The sequence below is a fragment of the Eutrigla gurnardus genome (assembly GCF_963514095.1).
Source record: "Eutrigla gurnardus genome assembly, chromosome: 22".
NCBI classification, from domain to species: domain Eukaryota; kingdom Metazoa; phylum Chordata; class Actinopteri; order Perciformes; family Triglidae; genus Eutrigla; species Eutrigla gurnardus.
In genome coordinates, this window is record NC_139933.1 from 10684673 (window position 1) to 10703299 (window position 18627).

Sequence of the window (18627 nt, forward strand, 5' to 3'; positions counted from 1 at the left end):
CCTGTTGCTGCACCAAAACACTGTTGGAAAAGAGATCCGCCTCAGTCCTGACTGGAGATCAGTCCTGAGGCTTGTATTCCCCGTGTGCAAATTGTTCCCCTCTTCTTCCATTTCCTGCATTACATCGGAGTGCGATACCCCCAACCCCCCCGCCTGCCTAGGTGCTGCAATTTGTCCTTATCAAAGCCTTATGATCAGGTGGTAAACAGTTTATCTGCCTCCCTCACAAAGGCCCCCAGATGTGACGGAAATGAAAGTTAACGTCTGCATAGGCTTCGCCGAGCGTCTGGCTCCATGATTGATCAGAGCAATTCCGCCAGCCTTCTAGGAGCCGTCGTTCTCCTCCGCCTAAGCCCTTGCTCACTTTTTTTTCATCTCCATCTTCTCCGTGATTGTTTATAACCACCGTCTCCTCTTCTGATTTGTCTCACCGTGACTCATTACAAGCCTGTAAAACAGTTTTTTTTATTTTTCAGCTCTTTTTTTTTTGCCCTCCATGTTTTATCTCAACGTGTCAGGGTCAAGGTAGAGGTCAAAGGAGCGGTATGTCTAAAGGGGGTCACGTCTGAAACAGCGATAAAATACAGGTGTTTTTGTAAAGGGCGAGACAGGGGGGTGTGAGCTCTGAGAGGGCGAACAGGCCAATGTCTGTTTCTAATGCGACCTGCTCTGAAGTTGGTGTCTCAAGAAACTGTGTATGACTCTCTCCTGCACCGTCACTTACCTCCCACGTTCACAAAGCAGGGCTCCAGATGCCCAGACACCAGCCGCTCCACCAGCCCTTTACTGTGTCACAAGGGTTAAAACAGTGAGCAGAAACATCACAGCCCTGGCTGGAGTACGTGAGCTCTTCAAAAATACAAGGTTTTTATGCGAATCCAAGCTGTACAGCTGGTATCCGTTGACCACAGAGAACATTGATAAAAGGCATTAAAAACGAGGCTACGGTCTAAGTGAAGCGATGCTGGCCAACATAAACCACACCGGCCGTATGTCTCAAATGTCTGAAGCAGGGCATGAGGATCTTTGCTGTCAGAAAACACTGCGGACAGAAAAGTTACGCAACCTAGTTCTAAGGGTAATGTTAGCCCAGTAACATAGTACCCGGCCTAAAGCAGTATAAAAACTGTGATCCTCCAGGGTGAATTACACCATTTCTCTAACGTTAGTATCAAGTTTAGCCAGTTCTTGTAACCTCAGGATTTTAATCTCGGATGTCACTGAAAGGGTGCAGCTGTACTATTCTTCAGTCCTTCAACATAGCGTGATCACTTTAAATGCTAAAATAATGCTAAACAGTTTAGTCGTGCGAGAATTTGTGCACAAGAATGACTTAATTTCATCTCTTGTTTTAATGCAACAACATGATCTCATAGGAATGTAGAAATAGCATGATGCTTTTAAGGAGATTTTCTGTGTGTTATGTCAGGCATTTTAAGCTTTTCGCGTGTCATATAACCCCCCATTCTGATTGCTAACACAGAAGGACGCACATGTGGTTAACACTGTGAATTCCAAACTACGTGGTTGAACGTTGAGGGAAAGATCATGGTTTGGGTGAAAAATAAAGATGTTTGTTCACGTAAATCAACTTTTGGTTTCACACGGGACACGAACTGTCGCCTCCTGGGTGAAAGTCCTCATCTCTGTGTGACTTACCTGTGTGTTTATACTGCATCAGCTAACTTTCAGAACACTTTAGTAGTCTTTTGCCGTTAAATGACATGCAAAAAACAAAATATGCTTTAAGTAAGTGGCGTGTTATTCATTCACCAATTTGTGAAACCAGGCTTTATAATGACTAAGGAATGCACATTTTCTAACACGTTTTATTTACTTACACAATTAAACAGCCAGCAGAACATACACGGCTGATAAAAAACACGTGTCCGACCGGGGGCACAAATAACACCAGCCCTCTCCGAATGTGGCAACTGCCAATAACTGCAGACAAAGAGCAGTCCTCGCAAGTACTTCGGCCCCATGTGCACGCACACATGCAAACACCAAACAGTTAAACGCGGCCTGTCAAAGGACTACAAATCCCAACACAGTGCCTGTCACGTCTGCAGGCGCGAAGGCTTGAAAAGTCATCAACCTCTGAGGACGTTTTTACTGCTTCTTAACTGGCCCGAGCCCCCTGCACATAAAACTTCAGAAAAAAACAGTTCAAGGAGGAGAGGCGGGGGTGGAGATTGACACCACCACCTCCGTCCCCCCAGTCTGCCTCTCTTACAGGCCGCTTGGATCTGGCAGTGCCTGGTTGTTTACTTAATGTGGAATCCGACAGTAAACTCTTATGTCTTTGCAGTCAATTATTTTATTTTTTTTTAGAAAGGAAGTGAGAACGTCTAACACGCCTTGTTCAAACTGACCGGATTGTGTTTGATAGCTTGTGCTGTTCTGTGATCAGCAGGGGGAAACAATGGCCACATGTCTCGGCAGGCATGACAGACCAACTCCAGACTTGCATCAGACGGATCGAATAACGGGGGGTTTATCCCCACATGTGCTTTGGACAAATCATTTCACTGGGAAAGAACGTGTGGGGGGGCACAAACTCTAGGAGTGACAGAGATTCTGAAATCTGTGGTCGTACCTGGTGACGGTGGCAGGAGGTCTGACTGATACGGGGTCAGTATGGGGGTGAGGATGTACATGTGGTTGGCACAGATCATCAAAAACCAGCGGGGAGACCTTTGTTGACTCGACCTCTGACATCCTGCCTTATGCAGATGTGTATTCCCTTCAGGTCAGTCAAGTCACCCAGTTCCCCCTGGGTCAGGCCTGCGTGACTCGAATGCTGGGGATTTTGCACGGACGCCGGAGCATCAGATTTACGTCTCTGTGTGCGCGGCTTCAAACGGAGCGGGCCGCTTTGACACCTGTGGACCGGTTGGGATTGCTAAAAAAAAAAAAAAAGGCAAACGTTTTTCCGAAGATCTGAGCCGCCGGTAATCCCTCCCCCGCCCCGCCGCCAGACACACGCGATCACTCCTGGGTCAGTTTCAGCCATTTAAAACCCCTTCCTTTTGCCCCAGTCGACAGGTGGTAGGGTCCTCAGCTCTCTCTCTCTGTTGTAGCGGCGAAAATATGTCCGGAGCAAAATAAACACATTCACAGTTCCATCAAGCGGTGGGAAGAAACTATGGCGTGTTAGCAGCTGCCTTCCTCTGGCAAACCCTGTAACAAACTGTTGGGTTACAGGGTTTTTCCCCCCAAAGTGTAATTGCGGCCTTTCTTGTCTTTTCTTGATAAGCTTGGACAATTACAGTCATCGTGTTACAGTTGAGTCACTCTCCGTTTACTCTTGTGATGTTGCACTAGCCTGTGCCTGTTTTTTCCCAAAAAGAATTGTATTGAAAATCAGGGGGAAAAAGGGCAGAATGTTCATCTTGCATTTCACGGGTTTGTTGTATTTCTGGCAGCATGTCAGCAGATAAGACAGGAAAGGATACTTCTCTGTACTCTTGTGTTGATCCGGACGGAGAGTGTCAAATTTGAAGCGAAAACCAATCAGTCACACTCCCCTGAAGACGGCTCAAGAAGATGTGAGAGCCTCACATTTGTTTTGATATGTCACTGATGTGTTTGTCTGGCTGGATTGCTGTGAAATGTTAAGTATGCGTTTATTACTCAACGAACAAATGTCTGTTTATTTAGCGGAGTCAGAGAAGCCACAGTTTGGTTAAATTTGCTGTTGTTTATGCTGCTGAGCACACCGGAGGCTCTGTTTGGACTACACTGACGCGCTGTCTCTCCCCTTTTTTTCTTCGCCGATCCTCCCCTTCACTTCTCACCCTCCGATATGTTGCTTCGCCTCTCTACCCGTCTTCCCCTCCAACATCTTGTAAAGCTCTCTGAGAATGCTTCGGACCAGCGCGCCAGCTCTTGTATTAAACAGCTCTTTAAAGCAAAAAAAAAAGCCTCACGTTGCTTAAGGGGACTTGAATAAATTGCCTAGAACCACCAAAAGTCATAAAAGCCTCGCCAAAGCGAGGTGACCGGAGCGTTGCTTATTGCTGTTGGCATTTGCTGGGCATTGACTGAACTTTCGGGAAGCAATGAAAAAGCAGAGCGTGTGTCACCAGGCAGGCACATGGCGGGAAAGGAGGGCACAGTGGGCCGTTCTGGGTCTACCGGCAGCAATGCACTACATGCTAGTACCCCGTCCCCTTCTACTGGTACCCCGTCCCCTTCTACTGGTACCCCGTCCCCTTCTACGAGTACCCTGTCCCCTTCTACTAGTACCCCGTCCCCTTCTACTGGTACCCGTCCCCTTCTACTGGTACCCCATCCCCTTCTACTAGTACCCCATCCCCTTCTACTAGTACCCCGTCCCCTACTACTAGTACCCCGTCCCCTTCTACTAGTACCCCATCCCCTTCTACTAGTACCCTGTCCCCTTCTACTAGTACCCCCTCCCCTACTACTAGTACCCCATCCCCTTCTACTAGTACCCCCGTCCCTTACTACTAGTACCCCCTCCCCTACTACTAGTACCCCGTCCCCTTCTGCTAGTACCCCATCCCCTACAATTAGTACCCCGTCCCCTTCTACTAGTACCCCGTCCCCATCTACTAGTACCCCATCCCCTTCTACTAGTACCCCACCCCCATCTACTAGTACCCCGTCCCCTACTACTAGTACCCCGTCCCCTACTTCTAGTAACCCCTCCCCTTCTACTAGTACCCCATCCCCTACACTCCTCCCAGTGTTCAGGGAATCCCAAGTCCTGAGCCAAACATTCAGCCCTAATGCATATCCGTCGTCTGCTGCCAAACCACAAAAGATTCCAAGATTGAACCCAGTACCCTGCTAAAACTCATTGGCTGGTGTTTTGTGTCTGTGCCGTATTGACATTGCGTTTAATGAGATCTAATATACTGTATGCCTTCTTTCTTATATCACAACCCTCCCTCCCCTCTTCACACCTGTCCCCAAACCCCCCCCCCCCCCCCTCAGCCTGTGACTGCCACCCTGTGGGCGCGGCAGGCAAGACGTGCAACCAGACCACAGGCCAGTGCCCCTGCAAGGACGGCGTCACCGGCATCACCTGCAACCGGTGCGCCAAGGGCTACCAGCAGAGCCGGTCCCCCGTGGCCCCCTGTATAAGTGAGTGACTCACACACACACGCACACACACACACACACACACACACACACACACACACACACACACACACACACATACACACACACCACTGCCAGTCACTGCATGGCACCATCTTCACCTTCATTTAATCGTCTTGGCAACGAGTCACTGTAATACAACTGCTAAACACGGAAAAGCTCCTTTTGTAAAGAACATAACACAACAAAAGGCTTAATTAATAGTTGCATAGTGAACTACACGTAATGCAGCACATACTCAAACCCAGTGAGATTGCAGAGCATAATTGGAAGCACACTTCCCTTTAGCCTAAAGTCCTTCTGGCCTGCTGACAGACACGCCCAACCTGGTCTCTGCACCGCATATATACAGTAGGTTCGTACGGCCGCGGAACAAGCGATGATAATTTCATAGAGAACAGCCCGAAAGGTGTGTGCAGATGTAAACTGAAACATGATCTTTGCGGAAAGCTGGTGTGAGAACTCAAGACTGTGGTGTATAGTGTGTGTGTGTGTGTGTGTGTGTGTGTGTGGGTGTGGGTGTGTGTGTGTTGCTGCAGGTTTGCATGTCAACTACATCAGGTTTTTTAATTTCCTGTGACAAAACGTGTATGTGTGCGTGTGGGTTATGAAATTTGCCAGCGGGCCCCGGCACATGCAGGCATGCGTAATAGAGGGCAACTTTCCACCGTGCTGCGTGCCAGGCGGTACGGGCACACACACACAAACACACACACTCACTCACTCCGCACTCACTCCGCACACGCTAACTGGATAACCTCCACCAAGGCGAACCGTGCCTGCCGGTGCCGCGGCGAGCTCCGCCGCACCGTACCACATGGTGCCGCATTTGTTTTCTCTCACATGCGGCCCCAGTGGCAGATGGCAGACGGGGCGAGAAGTGACAACAACTGTGGTCACGGATGGCAGATCCCACTCATTTAAGCGCCACTGAACCATCCTGGTGAGAACAAGAAGAAAAGTACGCGCGTGCATTTGGAGTCCCTTCCGAATAGCGACGTCTGTGTGTGTGTCAATGTGGTCTCACGGCGGGCAGCGTACCTCCTGTTGAGGCTCCCGGACGCTAAGACAGAAGACAAGCCCATTAAGCAGCCAATTAGCATGATGGCAGCAACCCTCATCTGAATGATCCTTTCATCATCTGTCTGTCTTCACAAGACGTGGCCACGAGGGCGCACGGGAGTCAAAGTGGCTTCTAGCAGCTGCGCCTGCCTTCACAAAGCTCTGTGCCCTTGTTTGTTTTTGTTGGCGGGGTGTCCATAATTTCAGAGAGACAACTGCTGCCACCCAATCCCCCCTCCGCCCCCCCCCCCCCCCCCCCACCACTCCCGCTCACTCAGTGCAGAACCCTCAACCTCCAAATCCAATCAAAAGCAGATTTTCTGGGTGGATGCTAAGCCGGCGTTTCCAGTAACTCTGTTTACGGTAAAAGCAGAGGGCCCGTTGTTAGCATTAGCATTTGTATTGGAAAGTTGCATACGATTAGAAGGGATGTCCTGGAGGAATTCCGCAAGGCACTTTTTTAGCTTAGCCAGCGGGCACGGCAAGGGAGGGCTGCATCTGTCTCAAGATGACCCGACCGAGATCGGCCCCTCTCGCCATCTGTCCGTCTGTCTTTACATGCTCGCATGCAGATTACACAGCAGCGTTGAGCCAGCATCTGTCAGGGGAGGACAACACTAATCTAGCGCAGCCACCTTTCCAATTTATTCAGCACTACCTCAAAGAATCCACTTCCCTCAGATGTATCGAGTGTGCCGACTTCCAACGGCTTCTCGGCCAACTGGATTACCGGGTGGATTTATGGTGCATCTACTCTGTTTGTCTCAAAAATGTAATTTGGTCCTCTGACCTCCATTTTATTTCATCCACTTATACTGTCTCTTGGCTCTTCCAGCGTATTCCTTTTAAAAATGACAGTGAAACCACCACATTAGTCGGTGGAATGCATGGTTTAGTTGAGCCTGTCTTCCCTCTCACCACCAATAAGCATCCCTGTCAGTCTCCCGGTGTTTATCCAGCATGTCTGTCTGCAACGCTCTGTGTGTTTTCATGTGTATAGTTGACATAGATCACAAATCTTACTGTGGAACAACCCTTGCGTTTTCTCTTATTGGCCTCGGTGAGCAAATGCGCTTTTCCACAATGCTCAGCTTCCCCCGCTTCATTCTTGTTGTGGGTTCATTTATATACTCTCAACCTTCCCAATACCGATTCTTTGGAATGATGAATTCCGACATACTTCATGTCTTTGACCACACATGCACTCTTAGCAGGCGTTTAGCCAAATGACTTGGACCGTACTTCAAAGGTTATGGATTTACATTTAACCAGCAGAATAACTTTGGATTTTCTTCGTGTTTTTCAGAAATCCCAGTGGTCAACCCCACAGCTGTGGTGAGCAGCACAGAGGAACCAGCAGGTTAGTATCCACTCTCTGCACCTCGCCCATAAGCACCACGGCTTTTACGAGAGGAACAAAAACATATTTTTTAATATTTCTGGACTCGAGTTTTAAGGTGTGGAATAAATATTAATGAAGGGTGGGTCCCGCTCTTTTGAAGTTCGGCAAAGAGAACGAGTGCACTGGGACCTGCAGAATTTTTTCCATTGTCTTAAATACCTATGTCCTTGGCACGGTTTCCCCTCCAACCGCTAACTTCAAGTAAGCGGAGCCTCACTGTGCTCAAAATATAGAGGCAGCTTAAAGCCAAGGCATGCAGATATGGCAGCAGAGGCGATTAGTTTAACATTTAGCTGGGAGATATAGTGGAAGGGGGAGTTTTGAGGCGTGAAAAAGAGTGTTGGCAAGAGGCTGGGGGGAAATTTGTTCAGTTTCTCCCTGTAACTGTCCAATTTACGCTATGGTCAATTACCCTGCCCCTTATTTTTCATTCTGCGGCTGTTTGATTCGAACGGTGGTGTTGATTCGGAAATGTTGATTCATTAGTGGGTTTATATCATCACTCAGGCTGCAGATCACACACACCCCACATTGCCACAGATACTTTACTGCATGAGTCAAAGCATATCATTTTATTGTTTTTGAATCCATTTCTCTTCTATAAATTATATTTTCCCAGAAAGCTTTATGTTATTATGAGTAAACTATAGTCTGTATAGTCTATAATGACCACTGATTTAATTTCACAGGAAAATATTGAAGGCCAACATTTTTCACAAAGCCAAAGAGCTTGAATTGAATTGAACGGTATAAATGTAATACATGGCTTTACATTAAAGGAATAGTTTGACATATTCGGAAATATGCTTATTTGCTTTCTTGCCAGGAGTTGGACGAAAAAATGTATACCGCTCTCATGTTTGTGTGGTAGATATTCAAAATTGGCTAAATTAAATTAGCTTAGACTAGCTTAGCAGAAAGATGTAAAATAATCCAACCAAAACCACAAATTGTTGTTTTATTTTAACAAGATTAAACAAAGTGTATACAACGGATTTTGTTACCATTGGACACAGCTGCGGTAGCTGCTAAGCTAACTGGCTGCTGGCTCCAGCTGTATATTTACTAGTCTTGTAGCCGAACCTGTCAGCAATAAGGAAAAGGTCTGTCCACACACATTATCATTCTGGTATTGGGGGGGGGGGGGATGGAGCGATAAAAAAAAAATAGATGGAGAAGAATGCTGTGTGAAATACACAGCAGGCTTATTAAAATAATATAGTTATATTTTTCTCACCTCTGCTCATTCTTATTTGCGTCTTCTTCAGGAGTTCGGCTTTTAAGCCCTCTTTAAAAAGTCCAGTCCAGCCCGTTATTGTGTTTACTTTCATGTGACTACTTCCCTGGGAAAATGTTAACAGGGTCTCAGAACACAAGAGTTGTTCATCGCCAATTCCCACCCCATCTTTCTCCTTCCTAAACCACCATAGAACGAGCTTCAGTGTCAGGAACCCAAGGCCCCAGAAAGTTTTTGTGTAAGGGGCGGCGGGTGCAATTTGTCCTTGTCATGGCACAGTGAGAGAGGCTCAAAGGAAGCAGGGGCATCGAGAGCCCCGGAGCCAAATTGGGACTGTTTTCAGTGGGCCAGTCTTCTGGGTCAGTGGGCGATTCACCCAGAGCTTTTTTTTCCAGGTGAACAGCCAACAGTAAGTGACTCTTCATGGGAAAACACACTGTCTCCCAGCCCTCGTTATTACCTTCACACACACACACACACAGTGATATAATGAAATCCATGCACATCCCATACAAACGCCTGTCACACTTGCATGCACATTTACATGATAACGATCCGCACATGAAACCGCTCACTCTCGCTTCTAATGAAAAGGACCTTAAGCGAGATATTTGACATCATTTATTTAAAGTATGCGAGTAACGCAGTTGCGCACAAATCCGTCCACACGCACACCTCCACGCCCGTCCACATCTACACCTCCACTCATCGTTATTTTAAAGTCACCCTTGTCTGGAGGTTATTGGAAGCTGCCATCTGCTCTCTCTTTCTCCCTTTTCCTTCCTTGTCTCTCCGTCTCTCTGGCTAATAAAATCTCCAGCGCTCTGATATACAGCCAAGCCTCCTGGACATTTTTATGGTTCTCTTTGGTCCCCCCCCCGTTTCTTTCTCCTCCTTCCATTGCTCCATCCGTCCTCCCCCCCCTGAAAAAATGAATGATGCAACACCCCTACTCTCATGCAATCCCAGAAAGTGTAATTACTACAATTTTTTTTCTTTTTCTTTTAATTGGGGCATTTCACATCCCGCTTTCTTTTTATATGGTTTGCTTTGGGAAGCAACATGACTGAATGTTTTTCCTGTGAAGGCAACGACCGCTGACCACAGATACCAGTTCAGTTACCGCCATGTGTTTTTTCACTCTCGCGCACTGACAAGGGAGCAGCAGTGGTCAGCTTCTTTCGCGTCTCCTCACTAAAACTGATTAGAACCATGTTGGAATTTGGCCATCCTGGCATTCTGCATATTCTCAGTCTATCATTTCGATTTTTTCTCCCTTTTTTTAATGTCCTTCTCTAGTTATGTAATTGAAATAAGTGGATCCGACATTCTACGGTTCATAAAACTCCAGTGGCGTTCTGTCAAGTTACAGTTTAGCCCCGCTAACGATCAACGGTGTCTCTTTCCTTCTTGTCACAGCTCCAGTTGCAGCAGTAACAACTCAAAAACACCAAGCAAAAACATTTAACAGAGGATTCTTTTAATTGAGTGATAACAAGCGCTTTAATCTGTTGTTTTCTTTTTTGAAAGTTCATTAAATTTGGCCTGTCTTCTTTGTACTCTATGCCCAGTGCTCTCAGCTCGTGGAAAAAAGCATTTTTCATGATTACAGAGCAGCAAAGCTGAGAGATGAGCTGTTGAGACGACAAAATAAATACTTCAGCATAAAACAAACAAACCATGTGAAATAATCACATGCATGTGCTCTATCTGACATAACTGATCAACTAGAATGTGTTATACACAGTCATTTATCAACATGAATTTGCAAATAATTTAGTCTATTTCCAAGGCTTTTATTATTATTTGTTATTCCGGTGTGAACGGATGTGAGGCTGCAGCTAGATACAGGAACCAACGCTGCTTTCAGAGTGGGTGAAGACGAGATCTGATATCGGTCTCTCAGCCGAGGGGTCACAATCATAATTATAACCCCCCGCCTATGAATGGTCAGCGGAGGTCATCTGTCCAACGTGTGGTCTTGGTCGTCACACTGGCAGGTCTATTCATATTCATCCAACCATGACCTGCTTCCACCGCGCTCTGTCTTTTCTCAAGACCCCGAAAACATGTCAAAGCGAACACTTTTACAACTCTGGAATGTTTCCGCTCGTGTCCCGGCGCTGGCTGTTGCAGCGGTTTGATGTGTGATCCGTCAAAAGTTGTATTCGAGCACACAAAAAACCCCAAACTGAGCTCGACGTGGATCCAGTTTTCCTCCGAACCTTCGGCACTGTCGGTGAATACGTGCTGTCGTGAGGTGTGAACACAAACACGCTCACGGCCATTTTAGAGAACAAAGATAAAAAAACGCAAACGTAGCTTTTTCTATTCGAGTTAATACATATAGAGTTGGCAAGCACGGAACGAGCACGTAGTGATTTATTTGGAGCTCTTGAGGGTGTTTATTTGGTGGTTTCACAGCACATAACAGTTTACAGTGTTTTGTCACACTAACTTTAGCATTACAGATGTGTTGGTTTTACAAAAGCACCACATAACGCACTATGAAACGGTGCGTTCTAGAAAACCTCATGACAGCGATTCAAATTTCAAGTGTGTAAGTGTCCCCTTATGTGTGAAATGTGAGTGCAGTTAAATTCCAGGAGTGAATGACGGTTGTCCTCTTTTCTTTTTCTTTTTTTCCGGCAGATTGCGAGTCCTATTGTAAACCAGTCAAGGGCAACCTGAAGATCAACATGAAGAAATACTGCAAAAAGGATTACGGTACGAGAGTACACAAATGATCATAATGATAATAATAGGTTTTGGGAGTACTGACCCGAGTGTATTTCTTTTTCATTAGCGGTGCAAGTGAACGTGCTGGACATGGAGACGGTGGGCGACTGGGCAAAGTTCTCGGTGAACTTGGTGTCCGTGTACAAGAGCCGTGGCGAGCCCCTGAAGCGAGGCGACAACATCCTGTGGGTTCACATGAAGGACCTGGCGTGCAAATGCCCCAAGATCCAGATGAGCAAGCGCTTCTTGGTGATGGGCGGCAGCGACGGCGCGGTGGGGCCGGTGCAAGGGGTCGGACCCGGGGGCGGAGCCACCAGCCCGGGGGCGGAACGCGTGGGCCTAATGGCCGATAAGAACAGCCTGGTGATCCAGTGGAGGGACGTTTGGACGAGACGCCTGAGGAAGTTCCAGCGCAAAGAGAAGAAGGGGAAGTGCGGCAAAGCGTGATGGGGGGGAAAGCAGCGTCCATCCCTACCTCTCCCCCTCCATCGCCCACCTACATGAACCGTTACCCAGCAACCTCCCTCTCCTCCCCCCCGTCTTCCCCCATCACTGGAACACTGCACATTAGAAAGACTGCATGTACCCTACCTGTTTTAAGGACCACATTTTGTGTATATTGTATAATTATTTTCCTTTTTTTATTTTTCAAGGTTTGTCTTCGTTTATGTCAGTTTTTTTTTTTGTCCAATTGGTTTGCCTTAAAAAGGGACCATTAAAAAGGGTATGAAGTGTAGACAAAAGCGGACGCCATTCCCTTCCCTCAACGACGACAGCGGAAATGTCCACTTGTCCCCAAACTACGACCCCGACGACCCCCAAGCCTCCTCTTCCTGTCAAGACTGACTGTCCCCTGTTCCTTTGTTTGACTTCACTGAGGATTTTATTCAACAGTGTTTGTCGCTGACTGATTTCAGCAACAAGACAAAGCCGCACATCCTCAGCTTGGCTGCATCACGTTTCGTTGTGGAAACAACTCGGATTAGCTCGCGCCGCCTGCCAACCTTTTTTGCTGTTAAAATGTTTATTAAAAAAAAAAAAAAATGGGCCTACTTTCTTTAGGTCCCTGCAGTAACCTCTCCAGACTGTAACCATGAAACTCTTGTCCCGTGAGGAACCAAGGGCTCTCATTGCAGGGGACGTTTTTTTTTTTTTTTTCCACAGCAAACCTCGGTCTCACCACCACTGCTGCTGCCACCAGAAAGCCCTCGCAGAACAAACTGCTCCAGTAGGCTCTTATATCCGCCAGTATTCGATGCCACCGCTCATAGTGAAGTTTATATTCTTCATGTGGCTGCTTTTATCCCATCCATCCATACTCCAGCTGCATCTGTATTTGAGATTTAGCCTTTTTGTTTCATTTCACGCGGAACAAACCCCGTTGGCATGTGTGAGTCACATTCGGCCCTCCGGGACGGTGCCGCTCCACCACTAGTCCCTCTCAGGAGGCGGTTTGTAAAGTCATGCATCGCCGTCATGACTCATTGCTCGTCACTTTTTCTGGAAGAGAACATTTAAGCGGACAAATGGCTGGAATTTCAGAACGATACCAATATTTCCGAGGACACTTTTTTCTTTTGCTTTATGGATAATGTCTTCCGCCGGGTAGCAGTGGCCGTCCAGATGTCGCCGCGTTGGCCGATGTCATTTGTTTGCATTTAAAACGTCTGAACATTTTTCTCCCGATGCGCCCGGTGACTGGCAGGCTTTTGTTTGCCCGAAACGACAGAGTTCCTATTTCATGCAGTAAAACGAAAACAAAGAAAGTCGGATAAACAACTTAAATCGTGTTTTTTTTTCTTTCTCTCTCTCTCTCTCTCTCTCTCTGGTGTATTTTGACAAAATGAATGAGGCTGGAAAGTTTTTTAGCGCTCACTGATTGTATTATGACATGAGAGGATCGTATTTCACTCCTCATGTGCTTTGTTATGTTTGCATGTTTGTGGTTTTTGCTGGTCCGTCGAAACCTTACAGTGAGCAGCGTACAAGCTAAAACGAAAATGAGCATCAAGATCCAAAGGAAAACTTCCCGAGTCATCTACCCCCCCACCACCCCCCCCTAACACACAGTCCCTGTCATCCTTTGCCAAATACGCATAGCCGGTTTTTAAATTAAATTAAGAGACTATGGAAGTAAAAAACACAGAGAGACATGTCTGGTTTGCTCTTCAGCTTTTTTTTTTGCTGTTATTTCATTTTGCAAAGCACATTACAATGTATTTAAATAGAGTACAAGACAAACAGCGTTTTGAGGGGGGGGGGGGGGAGCACATGTCATGCTAGCGAGTGGTTATACGCTCCTGGCTGCGGCTGCATGTTTGGTTTGTCATTCGTCCAAAAGTGTCTCTCCTCCGCTCTCTTCCTGTCAGCCACCACCATCCCCAAACTCTCCCCCCCCTTCTTTTTTTTTTACCCATTTTGCATGTTGTGTATTCAGTGTCTTAGATAAGTGACAGCGCAGGACGAGGATGCCAAATCTCCTCAGTGGCATACTGTACCGCAATGTAAGCTGTTTTTTTCTGCGTCTTTTCCGAGAATGTAAGTCAAACTGTGAAGAACACACTCACACAGGTGTACGGGGTCGATTGTACGCGTTTGTGAAATAATGTCACAAAGCTCAAGTCGAGGATGCTATTAGAAAGTGTGAAGGATGCTCAGACGACTGTGCTTCTTCGTCTGCCTCATAACGATATTTTGACTAATGCAAAACCAAAATGTCTTATCCCCCCCACCACCACCACCATTTCTTGGTGTGTGACAAAAGAGCGAAATAAAAACAGCACTATGCCCTGGGCACAATTCCCACCGTTGGAATTTTTGCAAAAATGCAGAACCAAACAGTCAATTATTTGTGTGTTGGCTGTCCGCAGTGGGCCGTCGGACAGGTGGTGTTACAGTAGCACCAGTCTCCTCGCCGCGGTATGCAAGCGCGGCCATGACACATCATGATTGATGGTCAAATTACGTGCCAGCGAGGCCTCTCTGGCGCTCAAGCGCTTAAGCGCCCCGGCGCACTTGAGGAGGAACCGCGGCGTCCTTGAATCTGGACTTTTTCACGTAAAATCGCACTTTCCTGAAGTGTCAACCCCCTCCCGAATAAAGATGAGAGGTAAGAGTGAGCCAGATGTTGGCGGAGGGGGGGGGGGCTCCGTCTTGTGAAAGCTATTTAGTAAGCCTCATAGGGAGAGCTGTCCTGTTGTTTTACGTTAACAAGCCCGGCCATAGCTGCTTTGCTTTGTTTCCTCCCTTTCATTTACAGCACTCACAGGTGTGGCATGTGTCTGATGAACCTCACCGAGTAAACAAGTGACATGAAGGCCTCATTTGAATTTGAATGCAGACCTTTTTATTTTTTTTAGGGGGGGCACAAAGCTTTCGGCTCCGTTTTGCCACCATGTAACATTGAGCAGCCTACGATGAAGTTATCATTTTTCATTCATAAGTCTTGACACATTTTCTTTGAAACGTTGTAAATATGTACCGAACGGCCTCTGCCAATCATGTTGTCTGTTTTTGTGACGCGTCACTTGGCCCCGGATGACTCACGCTGTATGGATGTACAAACCAGATGATGTTATATGGATGTGGAAACCAGAAACATATGCTTTTGTGATCACGACCAGAAGATGTGGTTCAGATATTACACAGAATGTATTCCTTTTTCTTTTTTGGGGGGGGGGTTTTGATGTTGTTTCCAGACAACAACCGCCCCGACGGTGAGTGACTTTGAGGAGAATCGAGTACAAATGTGACGCAGGCTGATCCGGCGCTCTGCGTTTCCCCCACACAGACACAACAATCGCCCACTTCCTGTTGCATTAATACCCCGAGGGAATAAATGGTTCACTTACACAGAAATGGTCCACCTACCTTTCTATGGGAACAAAGGGATTCTTCCCTCACTTCAGTCCTGCTCTTCACTTCTGTTATATCAAAGTCTTCCTTGTACATTTTTCCTCTGAGGCGATGAACCACTGACTTTTTAATCTAAATGATAAAAAAATAAATTATTAGTTAATGAGCTGTGTGTTGTGTTGATCGTCTGTCTCCTTAATTGCAGTCATTAGCCTGAGCTGCGGAAATAATGTCAAATTGATCGGTGTGTGTTTCGCCCCCATTCGGAAAGTATGCTCGCATACAGTGGGCACGACTGGTGTGTTTCCACTCACACTGGGGTCTGAGGGGGGGGGGGGGGGGGGACTCCCCTCCTCTGTGAATGGAGCAAGAGCTAAAGCTCTGTAAATAAACAGCGAGGCGCACACACACTTGGATGTGCACCTCGACTCTGAGGAAACCCAACTCCCGAGTCGGGTCCGAAAGCAGGAAACTCCTTCCTCTCGCCCCCCCCTCTCTCACCTACAGTCTCCTCTCTCCGTCTCCCCACCCTCTAACCAAACAGGCCAGCTCCATCCGTCCTCCCGAAGGTAAATTACAGGAAAGTGACCATTTATCATCACTCTCCCCCAGGCATGACCATCGAGGCTTTTGAGAATAGAGGCTGCTGAGATTGTCAGGACATCAAGCACATCCACCCTGGATGTCCTGGCCTCCCATCAGCCTGCTTGTCTTCCTAACTCACTTTGTCTCTCTCTCTTTCTCACTTATTGCTTGTGAGAAATAAGAAATCATCACCCTAACTCAGTGTGTGCTCTTCTGCATCATTTCACTTATTTTGGCCCGAGTTGGGAGATAAATGTAAACCGTCCCCTGAGTATTCAGGCTGTAGGATGGAGAGGGGAACGTTAGTGTGCAACAAAACCCCAAAACAATAGAGGAATTTTGAACCTGGGCTGGTCTTTCCATCCCCCAAAGCGTTCTCCAGCTTGTATGTATTGAAGGATATAAGTGACAACGTGTTTTCGGTGAGTATGCACCTGCACTTTTTTATTTTTTAACGCCATCCCTTCAAGTGTCATGACCTGCTCCGACACCCAGTTTCTCATTCATTGTTCTGCTTGCAATTCCAGTGTTTGGGAAACCACTTGACTGGTCCGGGAGAGAGCTGCTGCTCTCTGGTCATATACTGTCCTACTGACACACACACACACATCCACACGAGCACACAACATCCAGCAGCAGACGAGGGGGGGCTTACCAATAGTGCTTTCATAAGCTGCCAAAGCGGCTTCATTGGCTTTAAATGGAGCCTCATTACCACCATGCTTCAAAGCTCAACAACAGCGTTCTCCAGCATGGGGTCTGTTTCCTAAATCTTCTCTCTTTTCCCTTATGTTTTACTTTTCGCCACATTCACGACTTTCCATTCTAATGATCTAATGACCCCCCACCACACACACACACACACAGACAGGGAAAGCATGCGCAAATATCTCAATGTATCTGTGAACACTCATGTAAGCTTGTCCGTGAGTGTGTGTGGGGGTCACCAAGTACTAGCCCCCGCCAAAACCGCAAAAGAAATGTGGCGAGAAATCTGTGCGGACTAAGATCATAAATATTCAGCGGTGAAGGTCTGATCTCTCTCTCTCTCTCTCTCTCTCTCTCTCTCTCTCTCTCTCTCTCTCTCTGAGTGAAACCAGCTGTCGACCGGAGAGACACCGCTCCCTCTGGATCTGACAACATGCGTGACAATGACCACACCTCTGCTCGCACATCTGTCATCCTTCAATCTCTCCATCTTTCCATTTTTTTTCCCATTTAAATAATACATAAAAGGACATTTCATGCCTCCAAAAAAGGAAATGTCGTCTTCTCACTTTTAAACCCATCCAGTCTTGAACAACCAGGCTACTCGTGGACAATTTTCCAGATGCGAGCACACAGTGTGGAGGATTGTAAGGGACCGCTGTCGTACCAAACCGGGATTCAGTGTTCCTTTGTTGCTCTCTTTTATTGGAGAAACAAACTTTATTGGGCCAGTGAGTGATTGAAAATGAGTGAGGAATAGGGGGGTAATTTAAAACCAGTGTGGTCCTTGATAGGAGCATTGTGCAGCACAAGCCTGCTCCTAATCCGCCCCTCAGCTTTGTGTTTGATTGGGTACTGTTGAAAATGGGGATGAGTCTGCCTCTTCAAAGCCTGTAACATAAGAGGAATGTGTGTGTGTGTGTGTGTGTGTGTGTGTGTGTGTGTGTGTGTGTGTGTGTGTGTGTGTGTGTGTGTGTGTGTGTGTGTGTGTGTGTGCTCCCATGTATTAAGGTGATCACAAAAAGCAGATTGTGTGCAGATGGACAAATAGAAATTACACAAACATTTTTGCCTGAGTCCTTTTGTGGGTCACTCGTCATTTTAATGGCTTCGCTTCAAGGATTACAGTCCTGGCCGTGTGATTATCAAACTCTCAGCTCAACGTGAGCAGCAGACGCTGTTCTTGATGTTTGGTGAAACACCTGCGATGCGTTGCAGTGTCGCGTTTGGCCCCGAGAAACGCTTCATCTGACCGTGGCGGGCGACTTCAGGATCAGGCCTGGCGCCCGGCGCTCGAGGTTGGGATCAAGGTTGGATACGGAAATCAGAGAGTGTCTTTGGTTTTGATTTGAAGGTCTGTGGAGAGAAGAATGTCAAAAAGATAATTCCCCTCGCTCTCTTTAAAAGTTGGACTGCGTGACGGATGGAGAGGGTCAATTAATCATCCGTCCAGGACGTACGCTTCATCAAACCAGATTAGCAAGAATCTAAAAATGGGAAGAAATACTCACAGAGCGGCGCATGATGAGTCCCACATTTTTATAGGAGGAATGTATTCTGAATAAATAGATTTCGGAGAGCATTATTCATTCATATTGTACAAGTGATGACAGACTGATTGGTGAAAATGTGCCATTTGAGAAGTATCCATGCTGAATTGGCTTTAAGTCCCATCGGTCGTCTCGGCCAAACACTTGATTAAATACGCATAATTCAGTGGTGAACCGGGGGCAAGCTGTATTTAAAATAAATCTGACTCATTCTTTGGAATACACCGTTTCTGTTTGAATAGACAAATAGAGACATGTTTTGTTGAGTCCCAGAGCTAGGGAGGAATAACGTGACAATATGTCTTTAAGGGCCCGTACCAGTCTAATTCTGCCGTTCACTACCATTCATGTTGAAA

At 46.8% G+C, this 18627-nt stretch overlaps 1 protein-coding gene across 1 annotated transcript in view; it reads left to right on the plus strand.

The window, feature by feature from the left end:
- ntn2 (netrin 2) overlaps nt 1–13714 on the plus strand; it is a 37445-nt gene extending 23731 nt beyond the window's left edge. Inside the window, exons 4-7 of the mRNA XM_084039443.1 lie at nt 4966–5115; nt 7502–7555; nt 11487–11561; nt 11641–13714. Coding sequence (XP_083895569.1) covers nt 4966–5115; nt 7502–7555; nt 11487–11561; nt 11641–12020 — 659 coding nt within the window. The 3' untranslated portion in view covers nt 12021–13714. The remainder of the gene's footprint in view (nt 1–4965; nt 5116–7501; nt 7556–11486; nt 11562–11640) is intronic.
- The last annotated feature ends 4913 nt before the right edge of the window (nt 13715–18627 follow it).